The following is a 24645-nucleotide window of genomic DNA, read 5'->3' as shown; positions in this document are numbered from 1 at the left end:
TGCCAAGTAGGGCCATAACCCCCTAATTTGCATAATTCACATGGGTACCCAATTTGCATAAATGTGATATAAAATTAGGAAATTCATTGTTAACTACTCTAAACATACTTTTAAACGATCGAGTGATATATAAAATGAAAGGTATTTGCATGTAGAATAGAAATTGATATCCAAAAAGATATTCAAAATGGTTTTACTGAAATATTTTCATATTAATACTATAAAAAATATTTTACCCTTTTGAATAACAATATGTTAAATATTTGAACACATACAGCCACATCATACAGCCACATTATACATCATTTGAAAGCTTACTATCTCTACTTGAAGACAATAGACAACATTTAGCTGTCAAGTACGGCCGTAGTCCCTAATTTGCATAAGTCCCACGGGTACCCAATTTGCATAAATGCGATTAATATTAGATATTTATTATTCGCTACTCGAAAAATACTTTTAAACTATCGAGTGATACATCAAATGAAAGGTATTAGCATGTAGAATACTAAAAAGACATCCAAAAAGATATTTAAATTCATTTTACTGAAATATTGTCATATTTATATTGAAAAAATATTTTCCCCTTTTCAATTAAAAATATTTAAAAACAATTAATACAAAAAGCCAAATCTTACAGCATCATCATACGTTATTTGAAAGCTTACTATCTCTACTTCAAGAAAATTGACAATGTGGAGCTGTCAAGTACGGACGTGGCCCTTAATTTGCATAATTTACATGGGTACCCTATTTGCATAAATGCGATATAAAATTAGAAATTTATTAACTACTATAAACATACTTTAAACTATCGAGTGATATATCAAATGAAAGGTATTTGCACGGAGAATACAAAATGGATATCCAAAGAGATATTAAAATGATTTTAATAAAAAGAAATTTCGTACTAATGTAGAACAATATACTTTCCCCTTTTTAATAACGATATTTTTATAATTTTAACACATAGAACCGCATCACAAAACCACATCAAACGTTATTTGAAAGCCTATTATCTCTGCCTCATGAAAAATGACGATATGCAGCTGACAAATAGGGCTGTCATGATTTAATTTGCATAATGCACACGGGTACCTAATTTGCATGAATACAAATTAAAATTACAAAAATCCGTTGTAAAGTACTCTAAACTTACTTTTCAACTATCAAGTGAAATATCAAATGATAGGTATTTGCATGTAGATTTAAATCATGAACTCAAAACGTGTATTCAAAATATTCTTATGGAATATTTTCAATTAAATCGTAAACATCTTGACTAGTTTTTAATATTCAAAATATTGTGTACTAATAACGAATAATGCTAAAGTTATGGGGATAAATATCTGAATTTGTTTTGCAATTGATTTTTTGTTTATTAAGGATACGCAAACTGGAACATTTTCCTGTCTAATTCCCATAAAGCTGAACAACAAGAATACATAAAACCAATTTGAACTAATTTGGGATAATTGGGTCTTCATATTTTGCAAATTTTCTAAAGCGTGTTTTGTGCTCTATAGTTGAGTGTCGAAATATAACAAGTTACTCTTAAAAACAAGTAAAAAGAAAAGCAGATGAGCTTAAATTTGCAAATTAAACCGACATTACTTCACCATCCAATTATCCCAAATTAGTTCCAATCTTGTTATAAATAGCTGTGTGTTGAATGGCCCTTTTGTATTATTGATGTCATTTTTGTTTCAATTTCTCTAGAAATCTTGTTTTGATGGAGACATCATTGGTTACTACATCTGTGTTACATCTGTATTTTCAGTTCAGTTATGTGGAATATGTAGACGGAAGGCACCATATTTCATTTATCGTATTTATTGTTATATAATGAAGGAAAAGTAACTCAACACACCGTTCATATCTTCGTTGTTTGCATTTTGTGTATGATATTGTGTATATTGTCAGTGTATATTATGTTTGGCTGTTTTATATAAAGTGTTAATTAGCCATGGCGATTACTCTAGTTAAGAGTAAAACACTAGCACCACTTTCAAGTGGGTACCTTATGCTAAAAATACAAGTGAACAAAATGACGCCCACGAGGAAAGTTCGTGGGCGCCCAATTATAAGTGGATGATGCAGTCCAACCTTTCACAGATCAAAATTCATTGACTATTTTCTCAAATAAATCGTGAAGAAATAAACAACATACATCAAAGATACGACAGATTTTACACGGAAAATTGAGACAATAAAAGTTCCGGCCAATGCGACATTGGTAACACTACACATTGTTTCAATGTACACTAATACAACGCAAAATGAAGCAATGGAATCAGTCGACAGAGCATTAAATCAGGAAAGATCATCAAATGATTGCATAATCAAACAACCAACAACAAAATACATGATAGCTATGCTGAAAATAATCTTGAAAAACAACACTTTCAAGTCAACAGTGAATTTTACCGTCATGTATTTGGGTGCGGTACGAGATCTCCAGTTTTACCAGAAATTCCCGACATTTCATTTTACAAGACAAAATGAGAATAATTCAGCAACACACTGAACAAATATCGCTCTGACTGAGATTCAGAAACGATGTATGATTCTCATTGGAACTCAATATGAGCTTAATGAATTCATTTCAAACATGAACAAATGCATCATTCTTTCAAATTTTCGAAAGCTCTTCTCAAGAAATCATATCGTTAGACCTCATTATCTGTAAAGGTCATTGGTGTAACAAAGAGAACATTCTCGACTGCAAAACACACGCAAAACCAACAGATACATTGCGGTTCACGAAACCAAACAGCAACATTCAAGGGCCTTGTTAAACGCAAAACATTACGATACATTAGAACAATGATGCAAAAACAAGGCAATAGAGAATACAAGATATTTTCGAGATAAAAGTAATGAAATGCGACCAAACGATTCTAAATCTTGTTTAATTATTACTAACTTTGGACAATCGGATGACATTTAAATGTTATTAAATTTTCATTAAATTGATTTCAAAAGCTTGGAATCGTAAATAGTAAAAGGGAACAAAACATTTTCAGGTCCCCTATATGCAGATCAAAATCTCCAAGTACCCCTCTACAATCTCCCAAAATTTTCGAATCCAACCCGAATTCATCTGCCTCTCACCGTTATTTGTGAGCGTAGCCTAATTACATATATAAGAAACGGTAATATAAGCGTTACGATGATGCCAAACTTCACAAAACCTACAACAGTCCGATCTTCGATTCAAATGAGCGTACAAAAATACAGCCTGAACGAACAGTAGACATTCTAGCTTCCGTACTTGAACAAACTGAACTTCAGTAGAACAACTCGATTGGTAACACCTACAACCATTCAATCAGTGCACATGTTTCACCAAAAGAGAATGAAGGGCTGATGAAGACAACTCTATTCTCGAAAGGTAGCATCAAAGGATCGCAGTGTCACATTAGTCTTGCTACCCCATAGCTATAGGGCAGGACACGTAGATTTAGGGTTACGTCTCGCCATGGCAAATCAACACCATACATAAAACGGCCAAACATAACATAATATACACTTACAATATACACAATATCATACACAAAATTCAAACAACTAAGATATGAACGATTTGCGGAGCTGCTTTCTCTTATTACATGTCACCAATTGTGTCTGCTGTCGAATTAATCTTCCCTGCACAGACCTTTGTTCCTGCCAAGGCAGCGATAACTCTGGCAACCCTTTTACTCATGACAATGCTGGTGAAGAAGAGGATGATGAATTCCTAAAATTACTAGATTTACTGGAAATGACATGAATGATTTGGATAATGAAGCATGTAATTACTTTGACTGCAGCTTACTCTGACACATTGTTTCAGCTACAGAGCTACATTTCAACAACTACAATAGTGTGGTTTATGTGGATCTTTTTGTTTCATTGATACTTTAGTTAAATTTTAAAATACCATTATTAAAAAGAGGAAATATTTATTTCGACAGAAATATGAAAATATTTCCGTAAATTAATTTAAATATCACTTTTGATATCAATTTTGTGTTTTACATGCAAATACCATTACCACAGACCATATATCACTCGATAGTGTAAAAGTGTGTTTAGAATAGTTTACAATGGATTTTCTAATTTCATATCTCATTTCTGCAAATTGCTTACCAGTGTAATTTATGGACATAAAGGGGTACGGCCTTCCTTGATAGCTCCACATTGTCAATTTCCTTCAAGTAGATATAATAAGCTTTCAAATGACGTATGATGTGGCTGTATGATAGGACTGTATGTGTTAAAATTTTTAAAATATTGTTATTCTAAAGGGGAAAATATTTTTTCCATATAAATATGAAAATATTTCAGTGAAATCAATTTCAATATCTCTTTGAATATTCATTTTGTATTCTACATGTAACTACCTTTCATTTGATATATCACTCGATAGTTACAATGTATGTGTAGAAAAGTTAACTATAAATTTATAATACTATATCGCATTTATGCAAATTGGGTATGCGTGTTTATTATGCAAATTAGGGGGTTATGGCCCGATTTGGTAGCTCCAAATTGTCAATTTTCTTGAAGTAGAGATAATAAGCTTTCAAATGATGCATAATGTGACTGTGTTTTGTGGCTGTATGTGTTAAAATTTTTAAAATATTGTTATTCAAAAGGGGAAAATATTGTTTTCCATATAAACATGAAAATATTTCAGTATAATCAATTTCAATATCTCTTTGAATATCCATTTTGTATTTTACATGGAAAGACCTTTCATTTGATATATCACTCGATAGTTTAAATGTATCGTTAGAGAAGTTAACAATAAATTTCAAATATTATATCGCATTTATGCAAATTGGGTACCCTTGTTAATTATGCAAATTAGGAGGTTATGGCCCTACTTGGCAGCTCCATATCGTCAATTTTCTTAAAGTAGAGATAATGAGCTTTCAAATGACGTATGTTGTGGCCGTATGTAAGGTGGGTACATTAAACTCCTAAAATAAGGCCCCTTTTTGTGGATTCGCCGCTCGCCTATTCTGATTTCCTGTCCAGTTTTTACGGCGAGATTAAAAGAAGAACATAAAGTAGTTTTGTCATGGCTATTTCGCACCGCACAAACAGAAAAGGACACGTGACTGAAACATCGGATCTCACCACTTTACGGTAATCTGCGAAAGAGTTGAGGCTTCTCTGCAGATCTGGAGGCAAACTCATATTGTATTAGAGTACAGGTGTAAAAGCATATTGGCATATATAGTGTACAGGCAAAAATAAGGATATTGCGACAGAAATTACGGAGCCAGTGTCATTGTTTGCGCTGTTATTTTAATTATTCAAAAATATAGCATAGCATTGCTAATTCGATTTGAATGTCATGGTTCAATGGAATTCCAATGATCTTTGCGCGTCTTCAAAGAGTTTCATGGTTGCGCGCGTTACCTAGCGACCAGTCCTGACGCGCACTGTAGAACGCGTTTAATTCCATCACATACGTTCGCGGTTTTGTGTTTGTGTCATTTACAAGAAGGGGAACCACGCATCACGGCCATTTCAACTTTAATTTTCAATGTGAAGAAATCTGAGAGAAATGAAATGTTTGGCCGTGTGTTTACAGAAGTGTTCCACAGGTAATATCCAAGTTACACCTTTCACATTGACTTGCATTTGGTATTATCGTCTCACCTTTTGACTCATTCTGACTAATACTCTCGACAAGTCCGTTCCTAGACGTTCTCTGATAGATCAGTAGCTAGTAAGATGGAATGGAACAGTAAACACACAGTGGCGTTTTGCCTTTGTTTTGTTTTTGTTTTTTTGCTTTACATCGTTTGTCGTTCTTTCTCATGAACTTTGAATGTATGTCATGTTATTTCACGCGAAGTTTACGTTATTCGGCGGCCGTAGAGATGCTTGGTGCTTGGTTTTACATGTGACATACTATTACTCGTACGACGTATTTTATTTACATAGTGAAGTTCGCATATCAACGTATAGATGTGCAAAGCATGCTAAGTGAGAGTTTTGGTGTTAAACGTTGAAATCCGGTAAAAGCAAAACAACAAGTCACCATTTGATACGTTTTGCCTTCCCTCTAGACTGAAAGATTCAGTCGCGTGCGGGCGCTCCGGCGCACTGCGACCTACGACCCTTTACCTTGGTAAAGGGTCGTAGGTCGCAGTGCGCCGGAGCGCCCGCACGCGACTGAATCTTTCAGTCTACCTTCCCTCCGGCAATATCAGATTTCACCCTGAATAAAAAAGATGCAAGCTATGCGCCAAAATAGTATAAGCGTGTTCACCTTCGGTTTAATTTCTTAAATAAGTAACCAGTGAAAATATCGCAAAGCATAACTGCGGTTCTTAAAATAGAGGTGACAATTAATGGCAAAGATATGTTAAAATTTATTTATTTATTTATTTATTTATTTTAAAAGGTTTCAGAGAAGCATTGCGGCGTCATTTTCCTCGCTTGGAGAAGTTGTTATGGAGCAAGGCTGATGAGTACAGATTAATAAAAACAGTGCTTGGGTTCTGTTTTGGTTCAGCGGTTGGCGTGGGTGAGTGTTCATGAAGATATTCATTTCTCAGCTCGTAACTCTCGGCGAGAAATCTTCTTTTTCTTTGCAATGAAATTTTAGTTGATTTTTCAGGATACGATGCTAATCATTGAGTTTCTACACAAGGTAGAAGCTCAACAACAAAAGCAGTTTGGAGTAACTGCACGTCGGTAAGCTGTGATGAACGGCATTCACCCTCCCCCCCCCTGAAATTGGACTAAAATAATGTAGCGTAGGGTTCCTTACCGACATTATTTGAAACTCGGCGACTCTTGATTTGTTTTCGTATTGTTCTTATGTTCAGTGAATGCCGTTTTCGTTGTGTATTCTTCGTACAGTTACAGTTTCGGTGGCGACATTTTCAAAATCTTTGTTCCTTTCAGGTGACTGATACATCATTTATAATAAAGTCTTTAAATTACGAAACAAATTGTTCTCCCATCCTCACTTTCAGCTCTTTATTTTACTGTGTTGATCCGGCTACCTTTCACTGATGCAGAAAAGTTGCTGATAGGGGGCGCCATCAAGGCGCTGCTGGCTATAGGCTTTGCAACATCCACTCAGATTCGATGTACCATAATCCTGGTTATCCCATATCTGTTCAGCAAGTATGGTAGAAATATCGTCAGCACCATGACTATCGCTATGTTATTAGGTGGTAAGTTGTTTCGAATCAAGGTATCTAAATTTTATATGGTGTTCGTATTAGCAGTCCAAATTCCAACAACAAGATTCACAATTAACTGTCATTGTTTCAATGAAAAAAAGTAAAGTTTATAGAATGCCAATATGAATACTTGAATGGGAGTATATTGATAGACATCGCCGAATAAAGGTTCCCATAATAATTGTTGATGAGACATCCTTGGGCTGAATAATTACTATTTACATCATCGTCACCAGCACATTGTGTAACATGATATCACCGTCACCGTCATCAACATTATCATTGTTGTCGACGTTTTCGTCGTCGTCGTAATGACAATCATCATCATCATCATCATCATCATCATCAGTAGCAGCAGCAACAACATCGTCGCCGTGGCAGTAATTTTCTTCGCCGTTCAAACAATAACCACATTCATACACTTTTTATGACCGTACGTGATCAACAATTCCTCCTCCATCATCATCATCATCATCATCATCAATCCTCAACATCATCATCATCATCAACACCATCATCATCATCATCATCATCATCATTATTGTTATCATTGATGTCCTTTGGTTTCCATAGTGAGATGAACTGTATCATCAAAGTATTCACTTTGTTTATGTAAGGTCCAGTTACAAACATCTTCACCAACGCCAGGGAGCTTTCACGGTCCATCAGCTGTACTGCATCACTGACCTACAACAACAGTAAATTACTCTACGAACTAATGCATCAACCCTTTTCAGATGTCCTCAAAGATATACAGGTAACAAACTCACCCTTGAACTTTGACCCATAAGCTGATCTTACAAAGCCCTTTTGCAAACCGTATAGTATTTTGGCAAAAAATAATGTGGAAGTTTTTGTAAGGTGTTATCTAAGGGTTATCCATGCAATATACATTAGAAGCCGGTTGTACAATTTGGACACTTGACGAGTTGTTAGTGAATGGCAATGCTGTAACAAGATGTGGTTTCAGTGGTTTGGTCTTGTGTTGAATTCGATCGAAGATATTGTTTTAGAATTTTGTTTAGAAATGCCATCAGATTTGCTTTGGTTTGATATTGCACAGTCTCAGAGTAAAGACATGCAGGAGATATCAGGAAAACTGAAAGAAGAATTTGTGAAAATAGAAGAGGAAGTTGAGAAAGACGATGAAGGCATGCAAAGAGAGACCAAGAAAAAAGAGGATCCTGAAGACAATTACAGAGAAAAACTGGATTACAGATGCAAAGGTTAATCACTTTATAATATTCAACACAATGTTTTACGCATGTAATGACGTGGAGTGATTTAAGATAGTACTATGCACCTCGAAAGTGAACTACGTAAAAAGCAATCCGAACTAATTTCGGAATCTCCGAACAAATGTCGGAAGTAACTTTTAATTTCAAATTTTCTGATATCAATGTTACTATAATACTGAATATGATTGTGCCATAACTTTCCAGTTAAGATATTTCATATCTTAAAAAGGAGCCCTTTTAGAATTCATATTCATAACAAAATTCAGTTGATTTTTCAGAAGAACACACTGGTCAGTAAAAAAATAAGCTGAATTTTTGAAAATCGGCTGAAATTTTCAGCTGAATGGAGTTTTCTAATAGTTTCTAAAGATAAGCTAATTTTTTGTCTGTAAACAAGATATGCAGCTGATTTTTCAGATATAATCTAAAAATCCAGTTGGTTGTTTTGTTAACAAAGATATATTCACCAGAAGTTTGCAGCCGTGGAAAATCAGCTGAAAAAACCAGCTGATATTTTGACATATTAATGTGATCCCCAGGAAGTTCATGTGAATTTTATGCTGATCACATACGTTTGGAGCGGTGTGGCTCAAATTCTTGCGTTACAAATTTAAATCTAGTGTCACATTTGTGAAACCTACCAACATACATTCATGACATCACATGCATTCAGTTATTTTTCAGATATCTGTCCCAGAGGCGAATTCTTCCTTACTAGCGTGTAATTTGAGAACATTGTGCTCTTTACAAAAATTTTACACAGTGACATTCCAGCCCCAGAGGTGGCACCTACTGGGCTAGGTGCCCATACTTATTCCACAACATTTCAAATCACTCCTTATCCGGTAATTTTCAACAAAAAGAAAGTCTTATTTTGAGAAATATGGAAGTAAATTCGACCTAAAAGCCACCCCTTAGTTTACAAAGCTAGGAGGCCGAGAGATAATTTTAAAATGTGGCTCTTTTTGGAGTATTCGTAATTTCCCTTCGTTTTGCTTTTGTACAGACGTTTTCAACGCTGGTGTGGTCCATTGCAAGGAGAAATTTAAAGAAGCTGAAAAGAAATGTCACAAAGCAATCAAAGTACCTGGCGTCAAAGATCTACTGTGTGCACCAATGAAATTAACGGTCCTTTGCAAGATTGTACAAGGTGAGAATTGTATCAGGCACTACATCCTTGTTAATTGTAGATTATCAAGTTAGGGCAGTTTAATAAAGCTAAAATTAACGGTACATTTCGGGGATGATGTAAACATTTTGTGGTTTATGGGATTCACAAGTTTTCATTTCAATGTACAGTTGAATCTGTCAGTTGAACCCCCCCTCTCTGTCTCTCTGTCTCTCTCTCAGGTTTTGACTCCCTCTGTGACACAGACGAGGCTGTCAACCCTGGGTTTGGTGACACTTACAAGGAATCGGATCAAGCCGTGGAGGAATTTGACAAAAATTTTCAAGTTGAAATGGGATGGCAGGTAACGTTTTCAAACTTCATCAAGTCGTTTTGGAAGTTACAGACAAAGCGTAAACCTCGAATTATAAATAGAAGAAGTATTTCGCCGACTTCGATGTGGAATGAATGTCGACAACTATGACCAGTCTACAGATAGAGTGTCTTACCGGTTCGTTATTCGATTTCCATAGAGTGACCGACCTACATACAGTTAAAAAGGGTTGATGAGTTTAAGGTGCCCGGTCGTCCGAATTTTGGGTCAAAGGTCAATCATTGTAACCTCTCACTGTCTCACAGATTCTTTTCAATATACTTGACAATTGCTCTCAAAACGGTGGTATCATATTTTCACTAGGTTATGCAAAGAAAAGAAAAAGTCGACATCAGAACAGCCGAGGACATCAGACTCGCTGTTGAAAATGAATTCGAAACCAGGAAACGATGGCTTGTTACCGTGGCAACCATCATTAAAAGTTTCGTCGCTTTCAACTTTGTTTTGATGTTTTTCAGGTAGGTACAGCAATAAAATCTTTAGCCTATGACATGATTGTTTCCCCAGCATTACGCCAGAAACTTTAACTGTATCTATAAAATATATTTTAAGTATTTGAAGAAATAATATAGTGATCAGCTTAGACTGTGTGTGTAATCTGCAATGTTATTATCGACAAATGAATTTAAATGCAGACGTATAGGACTTCACCGACTGTCAACTACTATACTAGATTGCATATTGCAATGCATGTTGTGGGCAGGTCTTGTAATTTATATTTCTTCTTACTTACGAGAGAAAAATAAAGAAAATGACTTTGTTTGACATTACAAAATGCTAAAAATATCATCCAAATGCATCGCTATATTCCCTTTTAACATAAAAGTGATATCCATTTAATATCAGTCAATTGTGTCAATTAGATGATGACTGAAAGTTCTGCATTCATAAAAGTTCAAGTGATCTGATGAGGTAGTTTTTCTGACTTTTGAAGTCGGAACAGGCTTTTAGACTGTCGAGCAGTGACCTTTGAACTACCCGTATGCAAAATACTTCCATTGTCCGGTATGACATGGCATCGTAGTACGCATGAGCTGCCCGTGGCCGAAAACGACACAAACCCTCTTCAGTTTGTAATTGCGTCGTTCTGTTTGAGCTGCGTCGTTCTGTTTTGATCTGCACTCTTCAGTTTGTAATTACGTCGTTCTGTTAGAGCTGCGTCGTTCTGTTTTGACCTTCGCTCTTAAGTTTGTAATTGCGTCGTTCTGTTAGAGCTGCGTCGTTCTGTTTGAGCTGCGTCGTTCTGTTTTCACCTGCGCTCTTCAGTTTGTAATTGCGTCGTTCTGTTTGAGCTGCGTCGTTCTGTTTCGACCTGCGCTCTCCAGTTTGCAATGGTTCTACTCCGGAATAAAAAGGACTATGCGTTCTACGGACTCAGTACGCCCAAATAATCACGTGATGCCGGTACAAACAAGCGCACATGTGTACTAACGCGCATGCAGTGGCGACGCACATAATCGGAACGCACCAAATCGAACTTCTCTACGTGGGGGGTATGGAACGAAAAAATTCAAATTTATATCGCCGCATTCTGCAATTGAAACCATGGATATTTTTCGCTTAGGGTCTGTCTACCTGTGTTCCGTGTGCCGTAAAAACTGAATACTATGAAAGATGTCTACGTAACCTTTAGGGCGGTACAGACTTTCGACACAAAATTGTCCATTTTGTGAAAAAATATGGTGAAAAACAAAGTCGTCGCGTGCGTTCCTACCCTCAAAATTACTCACACCGCCCTAAATTTTAGCGTTTTACTCCGTCACCTTGTCGTCCCCAAGTTAGATTTGGCCAGTGATCGATAGCGCAGATACTAAGCTTTGAGACTACGTATTCGGTTTTTGTATTAAAGCCGTGAGACGGAAATGTTAACTTAAAATGTGCCCAAAACATCATCGACCATGACCTAGCAAGTAAATAAAGCCGCCCTCTACCGATAATCTTTGCCATCTCTATCGTTTTTTTATAATTTCATTTTTCATCATCATTGCCTTTTAGTTCAGAAATGATGCTTCGTATCCATTTTGTAACTTGTTATAAATGATTTTTTCCTTTCTTTTAACAAAGTAAGCCTACGTCTGATCATTGTAAAACAACCTACATACTTTTTTTAGGAAAAATGTGTTTTGTTTTAAGGCACATTAGCTGTATTTTAGGATTATTTTTAATGATTTACAATCAAAAGTAACTAAAGCCAAAGTTCTTCCCAAAATGTGATAAAAAAGTTTTTAAATTTGGTGAAGAATGTACAATTTAGATTTGTAACCATACAATAATTTTGGCTTCCAAATATGGATTCAAGTAATGACAGGGAATGCAAAAGCTATCTTTGAAAATCAGATAATATATTTTGGTGAGCATTGCAAAGTGCATGTGTAGAAAAGATACAGCTAATGGGGCTTTACTGTATATTTCAGGTATTATTTGCTTTTATGTCTAAGCACACATCCAGACATATATTGCCTTCAAAAATGATTGCAGGACTGCTGAGACTTTGGTTTAGTCATCTTGGTATTCATTTCAGATAGAATAAAATATTTCTGTGTCATGCATTTTGTAATTTATCTAAGGGTACTACACCCAGACATTTTTTGAAACACATACAACACTTATTCCAAGCTTCCATATTGCCACAACTAAATAAAATTGCAGGACAGTCAGGAATATTGTTAAGGTTAACATTTTATTGCAAAATTAAATTAAAAAAGCAAAACATTCTTCTTGCACTTGCTGTGTCAGTTCTTTCACTGTATAGATGTGCCGTGATCTGCAAGTAGAAAACAAATGTTATGACAATACTTTTAATGGGAAGTATAAATAACATTTTAGGTACGTATCCAAAAAAAAATACACCTTGGGTCTTCTTAATGTAAATGCATATTAACGTGGTAAATTACATTAGTATCAACTGAATCAATTATTTTCTTGCTATACATGTAATATGATTATGTAAATGAGCATACCTTCCCCTAAATACCCTATTCACTTCATAGGTACTTGTTAGTTCTCCCTGCTATTTAGTGATTTCCTAATATAATGATATTGTTCGTTATCTACTACTCTACTTTCTCTTTCCATTGTGTATCAATAATATACAACATCCCTGCATCTGTTTAAGTCACTTCTCATCCTACCTAGCAGTATTCCTGTATTCAAGGCCAAGATTTCTGTATACACTATACTGTCAGACTGCCAGATCATCTGCCTACTAAGTGGTTATCCTGCCTGGTGTACTAGACTTTTCTCAGTTAAAGGTTTACGGTCACCCGTAATCTAAATATGCCCATATATGTTCAAAGGGGCGTTCCTTGGTATTCAAAATGCCCGTGTGGGGCGCTGTTTTAAAAAGCGGCCACCCGCTTAAAATCTGTGATTGGTTAGATTTTCTCTTTCCATGGTAACTTTGGCAACATTGGAACAGGTGACAGTATACCTTTAATATCCCTGAGCACAATACAGTCAGGTCATCTGCCTACTTAGTGGTTATCCTGCCGTGTGTACTAGATTTTTCTCAGTTACTATCGCTGAACACAACACAGTCAGGTCATCTGCCTACTCAGTGGTTATCCTACCGGGTGTATTAGACTTTTCTCAGCTAATATCCCTGAGCACAACACAGTCAGGTCTACTAACCTACCGATATTTAGTCATTAGATACATGTGTAACTGTCACTGCATAGATCACATAGAGCTCTCACATCATCAGCTGTTCCAACACCTAGTCATTTACTCTGGTAGCTTGAGACTTAGGCTGCGTTCACAAATAACGATTGGGGGGGGGAGGAGCTGGAGGAATCACGATAATAATCTTATTTTTTTCAGATCCCCCCTCAACACCCTAAATAATTTTCAAATGCCCCCTCTATATGATCAAAATTTTTCAAGTTCCCCCAACTATCACAATCCCACATATTTGTAAAGGATGTGTATGCAGAAAAAAATCACGTATTGCGGCGTTCCGCTCACAGGTGTTCAACACTACCTACTATTAGCACTTTATAAAGTCATATTTCTGAGACAAGTTCTTAAATTGATTCATCTTAAAGGCATCAGTGAACTTTTTGAATTTATCATCCAACTCTGGCAAGGTCAATTGTTGCTGCCGAAGAGCACACAAAATGACGATCATGAGAGAGTAGGCAAATTATGAATTCTGGCTCATTGCCATATTGTCAAAAACTGAGCACAGTCACCTACCAGAAATTTGTTTCAAAAGTACAATACATATATGAATTAAGTGCTACTTAAAATTAACAATACTGTTGGCTAAAAAATTCCATCAACAAATGTTTTAATCTCTGAAATTTGGGTGTAATAATGGCAAATTTGGCTAAAAAAATAAATAATTCCATTTAGTCACATTTTCTTTCATTAAGTCCTCACTGTTCAAGTTTTACTTTTGTATTATTTTATGACAAGAATGTGAAAATATAGAAAATCAAGCATGGTGACCCATCTGTTTTCTTTAATGTTTGATTATTCTCATATGCCACAATTCGAAAATTCACGATAACTTTTCAAGTCTCCTGGTCTTCCATATGTTGCTCTCTGGCCTTTATGTTTCACTGTCATGATCGTCATTTGACCGAAACTCTTCTTCAACTACCGTGTACATCAGCGTCAAGAGCTATCTCTGCACTGCTCAGGTATGCAGTAACATTGACACTACAGTAGCAGAGCAGAATCTGATAGTGATACTTTGATAATTTTGACAATATTTTTGTTCTTTATACAACTGAGTTCTTGTTCTACACCCTATGGCATCTTGAACTGTCCAGTATTCAGCTTGCTATCACAGCCTGTGTATGTGTACCATGCATTTGTATCACTGACTGTCAGTCTGAACTGTAATTAAATTGTCACCAAATACATATTTTTATATACAGGCTTTGTCGACAAACTGAATATTGTGTGTTTGAGCATGCTGTAGGGAGACAGCAAGAAACTGTAGTTGATATATTGCATAGAAATATCGCAAAAATCATCAACATTTGCAGCTTCTGCCCTGTATAACTAGGCTCATTTGGCTTTTTACAACAAATCGCACATGTTTAGATATTTTCGAGATAAAAGTCATGAAATATAACAAAAATGGGTCTAGATTTTGTTAAATTATTACCAACATTACAACAATTCGATGACATAAAAATGGTATTCATTTTTCATTGAATTACCTACAAAAACTTTGAATTGGAAAATGTAAAACATAAAAGGGAACCAAAAAATTTTCAAGTCCCCCCTACAGGTAGAGCAAAATTTTCAAGTCCCCCCTCTACTACCCCAAAATTTTCGAATCCCCCCGAATTCCTCCAGCCCCCCTAACCGTTTTTTTGTGAACGCAGCCTTACGAGTTTTATGCATGTACATATTATTGACACAAGTAGTTTTTATCCTACACATAAATAGATGCTTTTATATTTTAGAATGCAGCTTTTAGCATATCAAACAGGGCCATCAGATCTGTGTAAAAATATTTTTTGATGAAAGGGAAGGAATGTTATTTCTCTATACAGAATGTTGCAATGGAAACTAATGAAACTGTCAGATACGGAGGAAGATTTTCCGCTTATCCCAAAGAGATGTTCTGCAAAATAACAGTTCCGTTAAACCCTGCAATATTATTTTAGTTGCAATCGATTACCAGACATGTTGTACGGCCTCCTTGGTTGCTTTGTTTTCACTTCCAGTTCGTACCTAGCTGAAAATAAATCGCTCTCAGAATGCCATCTGATCTTCCCCAAGTCCGATTTTGCTTCAGCACATTAATGATGAGTAAGGATAATAAATTTACTACAACTTTAGAAATTAAACCCATGAGACGAAAATGTTAACTTCTCAAACGACGGTATTAATTTCGCAAGTTTCTGCCAGATATGTCATAACCCATCCACAATGGACATTGAAAGTTTATGCCGTATTTCCGAAAAAAATGTCAAATTTCTGGGGAAAAGCCATCAAACAACTGTCGGACCATCAATCTACTAGAGCCAATGCACTTAAAACATATTTATCTAATTTAACGGTCAAAATTTAATGAAATTTGGAGAGCTCAGCTTACCTGATGTGTCGCCCTGTCAGTCAGCTTCTACTCGGTGGCGCCCGTCGTCTCGCCTTAACGACGACAGAATCTGAATAGACACGCCTAGCAACAACGGAAAAATCGCCTATGTGCGTCCGCACTGATGGAAATACACGTACGTCTAAGCGCGTTTTCGCACATGGCTTTGTTTGTAACCGTGGTCGATTCGAATTCCGGGTTTGGCCTATTGCGTCGTTCTGTTTGAGCTGCGTCGATCTGTTTTGATCTGCGCTCTTCAGTTTGTAATTGCGTTGTTTTCTTTGAGCTGCGTCATTCTGTTTGACTCTGCACTCTTCATTTTGTTTTGAAAATAACACGGAAGTACTGGAGCAAACATTTTGCAACAAACATTGAACGGTCATTTGGAGAATACCGTTGCAAATTGGCATCGTGTGCGTGGAGAGCAACTCCACACATCGTTCATATAGGCCTATTGGTTGTTTGCTTTTAATTCAGTAGTGTGTATTTTTTGTTTCACTGTCTTGTGTACAGAACTAAATTGGTACCGCGAGACATAGCCCTGCGTACAGGTCTGTGTTCCCGGAGTTATACGGCCTCCACCACAGGAGGCCGTATAACGCCGGGAACACACAGACCTGTACGCAGGGCTAGGCGAGACAAAGCTGTATTAGGAATGTCAGCGCAGTCTGCACTACAGAGTGGAGAGACTGCGTACGACACAGCTACCTTTTAACGTTATATTTCGAAAAGCAGACTTTCTTTATCAGTCGCCTAAAGTTAAGGTTCAGTGGACAAATTGCGTGGTATAGGCCTAATGGCATATTGTACATATTTCTATGTTGTCCCACGGGAAGTTTGTTCTTTCATTCTGGAAGTTAGGACGTCTAATTTTGTTCCATCGTGTCCATGGTGGTGTTCGTATTGTATTCAATACTAGATTGAGATAGGCCTATACATATATAATATGTGGTCGTCAACATTATATATACATACATATATTATTTACATCAAGAGAAAAAGGTGAAAAAGGACAAAGAACAAGGATGGTACGCCTACTTACATAAAAAAGACATTCTCAATCTCTGATTCAAGAACATTACCAGAGTATGCCAGCTACTCCTATACTTTACAGTTGTACTATTTTTGTAGGCAATATTTCTCCCAACTTGTTTTACTGTAATTTAAATAGCAGGGAGAGAGGTTATGCCTCCACAGTTACCCTTGGACGAGGCTACCTCGTGGTCGTCATCATCACTTGCCGTACGTGGTAGAGCCGACAGTTTACATCCTCAGCATTTTTTAGCCCGATGATTTTATATGCATGAAAGTGAAGGCAAATTCACACATCATTTCTACCTTTGTTAGATGATGCGGTACATCGAGTCGATTAATGTGTGTATATACAATTTCTCTAAATAACCATAGTGCATCACTCTTTTCCTTGTTCATCTTATGGCCGGGGATGTTGCCGAATGAGTCAACCAATATGATAAATTCTTTGGCATATTTCACATCTGATAACATTCCAGTGGTGTCATCTCCATACTGTGCAATTTTGTCCGATTTGAGTCCCCTTAATTGTTATGTTGTGACGAATGGCGATGGACTAATTTTCTACATCAACTAAAAACAAATAAAGTGAAAGAGGATCACCTTGTCTTGAACCTCTGCTAACTTAAAAGTATCAGACGTGACAACATAGTAATTACCAGAAATAATAATGCAGTATAAAACTTTGACCCATTGAATAAAAGATTCACCAAAATTAAATATCTTCAAAGCAAAATTAAGGAAAGACCACTCGAAAGAGTCAAATGTATCGGCAAAATCAATGCAAAGTAGATACCAGAATATCATCATTTTCTCTTGTAAAGTGCATTGAGTTTAAAATCTTGCAAACAGCGTCGCTGATGTAGCGACCTTTTACATAACCAGCTTGATTTGGTGAATTATTTCCTGTAAAACATTGAAATTCGAATTGAAAGGGCCGTGTCAACAATCAACATTTAAAAGAGAAATAGGTTTCCAGTTTTTCCGACCAGCTGCAGACTGTCTTTTCCTGTTTTATCAATCAAAGTAATGATTGCTTGTCTCTTGGAAACTGACACTGACAACTCTCCATGTACATTTATTTGAAACTCTCTACAGTTAAATTACCAAACAAGGGCCAGAAACTCCATTCCCAAGGCTTTTATTACTAGACATGTTTTTCGAAGCTTGGTAGCACTCTCTGAAACTCAATAACCTTCACAAATATTTTTCTGTAATGCTGACCAGTAGGCCTATAGGCCTATGAAAATAGCCAGTGAACTCTTCTGCTTTTTCTTCAGGAAAACAATGTATAGTCTGGTATAAATTTCGATAAAACTCTTTCTGTGTATTTAACATTTTAATTTAAATCTGTAGTAACAGTACCAATAGATGTTTGAAATTTACGAATGTGCTTTTTGTAATGATTTCTCTTTTCAAGCTTCAAAAAATAAGCATTGCTTCTTTCACCAAGATCATGCCATTGTCTGGCACTTTGAATAATATAACGTTATTCCCAAAATACTGGGATTTAAGTCCAAGTACATAATGCAGCTGAGGTATTGTCCGAGACGCGTCGCGTCGAGGACAATACCGAAGCGTAGATGTACGGTATTTTGGGTATATTGGGAATAACCTTATTATTATACACCTTTTTAGTCCAACTTTACAAGAAAAATGTCGACATTAAGGCGTCTTTCGGATGCTCGTCGCGCACTATACTGAGCGCGCGGAACGAAATTTCAACACGCGCTGCGCAGTGCACATGGTGGAATTGTACGTCAGCAGCATAATTTCACTCAAATTCATAGGTTTTGGACTGACCAAGATTTGATTTGGATAGTACTGAATGCTAAGAAGTATATATTTTTGTAAAAATGTAAAATATTCTCTTCTATTTCTTCGTTTTGACGTAAAGGTGTTTAAGGTCAAAGGTCAAATAGCGTCAATAACACCTAAAGTTCTGATACCGAAACTTATTGTACGACGAAATTCCATAGGTTAAAGACGCAGGTGTATAATAATACCTTGTGTTTTGACTTTTTAAATATAATCTAAAGCTCTCTTAACTTCACAAATGTCTTTCCTTGTTTTCTTTATTTCACTTTCTAAATTTCGAGGTCCTTTTTTGTTGCTCAAGCTTTTTTCCTTGTCTCTTTGACACTTAGCCCGTTTTTGCTCTATTTAATATTAAAATCCCTGACTTTATACTATTTAAGCCTTGGATCAAGAACGTCGGTGAAATTTTGTCCCAAATATATTTTTCATACTGCAAGCCTTCGATGACATCTTCCCCTTCCAATAGTAAAGAGTTAATTTTCCAATATCCCCTGCCTCTTTCATCACATTTAAACTTAGATGAACGGCAGAGTGGTCACACTTGATGGACGCATCAATATAAATATGTGAAACGAAGTCGTCCAGTGAATCGGATACAATGGCAACCAATAGTCAATTCTGCTCTGGATCAAGGGTCTCCCCCCCCCCCCCCCAAGTAAAACGCAATTTGTTGGGATTCTTAATGCTCCAAATATCACTGATACTAAATCTGTTTATCATATCATCTACAGTTTTTACACCTTTTCTTTTATTTGATAGTTCCCACCTTTCCTGTCAAGATGTTCGTCAAATGCTGCATTGAATTCCCGCCAATCAGAATACTATCGCTAAAGTCAATACTCAACTATTCATACTAATGATTCCTATAATAAAAAACTTATCCATTCTCGTGATTTGGAGCATATATATTGAAATGAAAAAGACCGACTCACTCAGTCTGTTCGGATAATTTCAAACTCCCCATCAATATGATTTTAGCAAGTATCGAAACAACTCGGCTGTTACTGGTTCCATGACAATACATTATACATCGAAACGACAAGAATCAAACAAGACGTATAGAAAGCTAGAGTGAACTTGAAAAAGATGAAACACTAAAAATATGTTCCAAAAGCAAACAATAATCGCATATAGAAGGAACAGAAGTATGCGATACACTTATAAATGCCAGACTTCACAAAAGCTACAATAGCTCGCATTCTGACACATGTGCATACACACAGCAAGACCAAACCGTAGACGTAGCTTCCCTCCTTGAATCACAAACTTCAGTGGAACAACATATTAACAAATATAGTCATTCAACATGTCTCATCAATAAAAAATGAATTTTAAGCAAATGATGAAGAAAACTCTGTTTTCGAAACGTAGCTTCAAAGGATCGCAGTGTAAAGTTAGTCTCTCCGCTCTAATGCGGATTAACAGCAAGACACGTAAATTACGGGTACGTCTCGCCATGGCTAATCAACCCTTTACATAAAACAGCTAAATATGATACACTCATACACAAAATCATACACAAAACGTAAACAATTCAGGTATGGACGATATTTGGAGTTGCTTTCCCTTTATTACTTTCGTAATGGCTAATCAACACTTTACATAAAACCAAATCAAACATGATACACACTCCAAATATACACAATATATATCATACAGAAAAGGCAAACAACTCAGATATGAACAATGTGTAGAGTTGCTTTCCCTCTATTACATCAAAACAAACTGAAGAGCGACAATTAAACAGAACAATGCAGTTCAAACAGAACGACGCAATTACAAACTGAACAGTGCAGGTCAAACAAAACGACGCAGCTCAAACAGAACGACGCAATTACAAACTGAAGAGCGCAGATCAAAACAGAACGACGCAGATCAAAACAGAACGACGCAGGTCAAACAGAACGACGCAATTACAAACTGAAGAGCGCACGTCAAAACAGAACGACGTAATCACAAACTGAAGAGTGCAGATCAAAACAGAACGACGCAGCTCAAACAGAACGACGCAATTACAAACTGAAGAGGGTTGGTGTCGTTTTCGGCCACGGTAGACATTGCTATTGCGGCAAACTAATAGTACAGACGTGATCATTGTTTGATCTTTTACACAACATGGTTCAACTCTGTTGTTTTGTAGGTTATGTTTGAATTGTAACATTAAATAAAATAATTAATGGATGACGGAGTAAATTGAGTTCATCTTGGCAGGGGTTGTCTACAAGAAAGCTGAGTTGTGCGCTAAGCAAACATATATTTCCACCAATAAAATGACGCTTGCCTGAAATGAACACATTGAGCGGGAAAATAGCTGTGAAATCATTTGTGAAATTATTTGCATATGAAGGTTGATCTTGGAATTTCCTTATAGCAATTTTGTTCCTTGTGATGTATGAATTCTTGATTGAGGTAACTTGTATCTCGGTACAAAAATTTGGATCGTAATATTCCATATTTTATCAATCCTCCATTTATGTAAACTCATTACGAAGTTTGTGGAGCAAACGAAGTTTTCAAGTCCTGTCTTTACCTTTATTATGAAAATTGAACGTAATTATTTGAAATAGTTATAGTTAAAAACGAAGTTGCTTCATACCAAGGAGACCATGATGCAAAGTAAAGATTTATGATGACACAGATCTAGTTTGTAAGTCCACAGAGTTAGCCCCCACCTTCCCTGTCGAGGATTCACCTGTTCTTAAGTCACTTACAGTAATACCACAGTCGCCTATCTTCTAAAATTCTGCTCTGCGCCTCGACGTACCATAGACGTGTGTAGATATGTTGCTCACGCTTATATTTTGGCGACGTGTCTGTCAAACTCGGCCGAAAATCACGCAAAACGAGCGTTTCTGAAGCAAATTAAGTATCAGGTGTGATTTTTGACAATGGTAAGGAACGATGAACGGTTACGTGATACATGAACTTGCTAATTGTCAAAGTAAAATCGAACGCGGAATATGGCATGTCATGGTCTGCATAGTCAGTTGGTTTCTTTTCTTGCATGCGTATCTACACACCTCTATCTGTCTATGGTGCGACGAGACGCAGAGCAGAATTTCAGAAGACAGGCGCGACGGTTGTATTACTAGTACTGACGTAGATTTCTTGCTATGGACCATGCACCTATCCTTTCATAAAGCGTTCTTTCTAATTTGAAGAAAAATAGGCAAACATAATGTAGATGACAAATTTAACTTGAAAAAATGAGTGGTTTTTGCGGTGTCAAAAAATTACACTTGTCAAGAAATTTGCAGTGATGGTCATACACAATAAAAGTACAGTAGTTACTTTGCACATAGGGATTAGCAGTGGAACTGCAATGCTCTTTATGTGTATTGACTCGTTGATACATCATGCGATGACGTGTATCTACAAAAAAATGTAATCGCCCGCTAAGGGGTCGAACCCTTGACCTTAGGATTAAAAGTCCCACGCTCTACCGACTGAGCTAACCGGGCTTCAGGCTTGTAAAAGAGTTGAGTAAACTTAATGCAATCAAGGACTTCTTTGAAATGTAATTGTCTTTTTAGATGCCATCACGAACAGTCTTTTTACATCACAAGTCGAATCGAATTTTTAGCGATTTTTGTGAAAAAATTACATAGAGGCAACAAACAGCAAACAACAATGGCATATTTATAACTTACAGCGCATTAACTTGTAAGACTTTGGGAAAAAGGTGTTCCGTCTAGAATTCTTTGACATTTTTTTAAAATTATCAATACATATTTCAGAAACCTTTCATACATCAAGATGTCTCTGTAACCTATTCATCTTTATTTCCCTGTCAGCCCAGTCCTCAATCTCAATATTGACAACAATGAGTTTGGGCAAAATCATGGCGGTGAGGTAAGGCGAGGTTGATGATGAAACGTACGGGCCAGGATTTTTTATTACTATTTGAAAAGCTTGGTGCAGTTGCTAGATTTATATAGATTAAGTACCATATTAAAGAATATCACTTGATTTATTGTCAGCGGTGTTTGGCCAAAGTTATCATTGGAAATGCTTCATTATAAAACTCATCCTTCTTTATTCATATGTTTTAGTGCCCATAGCTACAACAAACACTATACGGGTGAAATAACATTCGACAATGTCTATATGACGTCATATTTTAGAAGAATTGAAGATAGGCGAAAAGACCAGGTATTGAGGGCAAATATGTAGAATGGCTCAATTCTCTTTCTCTTCATCGCCATAATCAGTTTCAATAAATCAGAAGCAATTTTGACGCCTTTGATAAAATTGGCGCTGCATAATTGAATGATAAAAACTGCATGACTAGTAACAATCGTAACTTTAATTTGAAAAGTACCAGAAGTAAATTTATTGTTTTCTATAGCATATGATGATCTCCGTCTGAGGAAAGGAGATGGCATAGTTTATTTTTCTATATAACACGATTGGATCTAATTTGGGAAAATAAGATGGTGAAGTGGTGTCGATGAATCTGAAAATGTAAACTCATCAATTTTTCTTTTTACGTTACACACTTGTTTTTATGAGTAATTTGTACGGCACCTAACACTTTTGAAAAATTGGAAAAATATGAATATCCAATTATACCAAATTAGTTCCAATCGTGTTAAAAGAAATCTTTCCCCGATCCGGATCGCGCCAACTTTCTGTTTTTAAGTCTATTTCCTCATTCGATAATGTATAGAGTATCTTTTTTACGAACAGAATAAACGGACACTGATGCCGCTAAAGAAAGCAGAAAGATCCGAACTGATAGTTCCGACAAAGTTTGCACTAATCGCCGTCGAAAAGACAAAACTTGTGAGTACAGCATCGAATGGTTACGCATATTTAACTTGGCCGAGGTTGAAAAGCATTTTCAGGCAACGGTGATGATGATAATGATGATGACGACGACGACTATAACCTCCACAAATGTAATAATCTCCACAAATGTAATATCAACCACAGTTGTAATAAAATGCACCCATAAATGTAATAAAATAGTCAACCATTAATGTAACAACCTGCAACCACAAATGTAATAAACAAATTAACCATAAATGTAATAAACCTGAACTTGCATATGTGATCATTTGTTTATCAATGCCCTGAGTAAATAATAACTTTAATAAGACTAGTGTAATGTTATTGCATACTTTCCTGAAACTAGGTTTCCTTTCCGAAACACGGAATAGAATACTTTGAGAACGCTATCACAAAACAGTGAGGTACTGATCAAACCGTTAGATAATGGAAGTGGAACAGCAGTTCTAGACACTGATAATTACATAATAAGGAAGCGTCAAAATAACTCGTCAACCAGTGATACCACACAAACTTTATGACAGATGACTCAGAACAAATAACAGAGAAATATAAAACCTTATAACAGAAAATAACGACACAAAACATGTTGACGAGAACATATATTTCAATCTAGTAAAAAACAATACGAACACTACCTTGAACACAGTAGAACAAAATTAGACATCCTGGCATCCCTAGTGAAGGAACAAACTTCAAGTGGGACAACATAGGAATACAGACAATCTATTGATTATTCCACACAATTTATCCACTGAAGACGAATTTGAGGCGATTGATTAAGAAAGTACGGCAATTTTCGAAAAAAAAAACGGCGTTAAAGAATCGTAGTGTTATACAGTCTTCCCCACTCTGGAGTAGAGACTGCACTTACGTTCAGATTACAGCTGTGTGTAGCCATGGCCAATCAGTTCTGTACACAAAATAGGGAAATCGTAAAATACACTTTCAAATATGCAAAACACACTAAACGCAAACAATTAAGAAATGAATAATGTGTGGAGTTGCTTTCC

The 24645-nt window shown here is 36.3% G+C and overlaps 1 protein-coding gene and 1 non-coding gene across 2 annotated transcripts; one reads left to right on the top strand and one right to left on the bottom strand.

Moving 5' to 3' along the window:
• The first annotated feature begins 8449 nt into the window (after nucleotides 1–8449).
• LOC139124340 (E3 ubiquitin-protein ligase DCST1-like) lies at nucleotides 8450–24035 on the top strand. The gene is made up of 7 exons (XM_070690478.1): nucleotides 8450–8462; nucleotides 9441–9584; nucleotides 9785–9906; nucleotides 10240–10394; nucleotides 22894–22993; nucleotides 23531–23626; nucleotides 23979–24035. Exons 1-7 carry the CDS (start codon nucleotides 8450–8452, stop codon nucleotides 24033–24035), a joined length of 687 nt encoding a protein of 228 aa, XP_070546579.1.
• On the bottom strand, nucleotides 22231–22302 carry Trnak-uuu (transfer RNA lysine (anticodon UUU)). The gene has a single exon. It is a non-coding gene; the product is annotated as a tRNA-Lys (tRNA).
• Nucleotides 24036–24645: the final 610 nt, after the last annotated feature.

Source organism: Ptychodera flava, assembly GCF_041260155.1.
Source record: "Ptychodera flava strain L36383 chromosome 23 unlocalized genomic scaffold, AS_Pfla_20210202 Scaffold_23__1_contigs__length_28996876_pilon, whole genome shotgun sequence".
NCBI classification, from domain to species: Eukaryota; Metazoa; Hemichordata; class Enteropneusta; family Ptychoderidae; genus Ptychodera; species Ptychodera flava.
The sequence above is the reverse complement of the archived record's forward strand: the minus strand, read 5'-3'. Positions and strand labels throughout refer to the sequence as shown.

What these genes read in the sequence shown, in the direction of transcription:
- LOC139124340 (XM_070690478.1), top strand. An exon ending in AAGTTGAAATGGGATGGCAG is followed by an intron (nt 9,907 to 10,239) that starts GTAACGTTTTCA and finishes TATTTTCACTAG; the next exon opens with GTTATGCAAAGAAAAGAAAA. An exon ending in CCGTCGAAAAGACAAAACTT is followed by an intron (nt 23,627 to 23,978) that starts GTGAGTACAGCA and finishes TCCTGAAACTAG; the next exon opens with GTTTCCTTTCCGAAACACGG.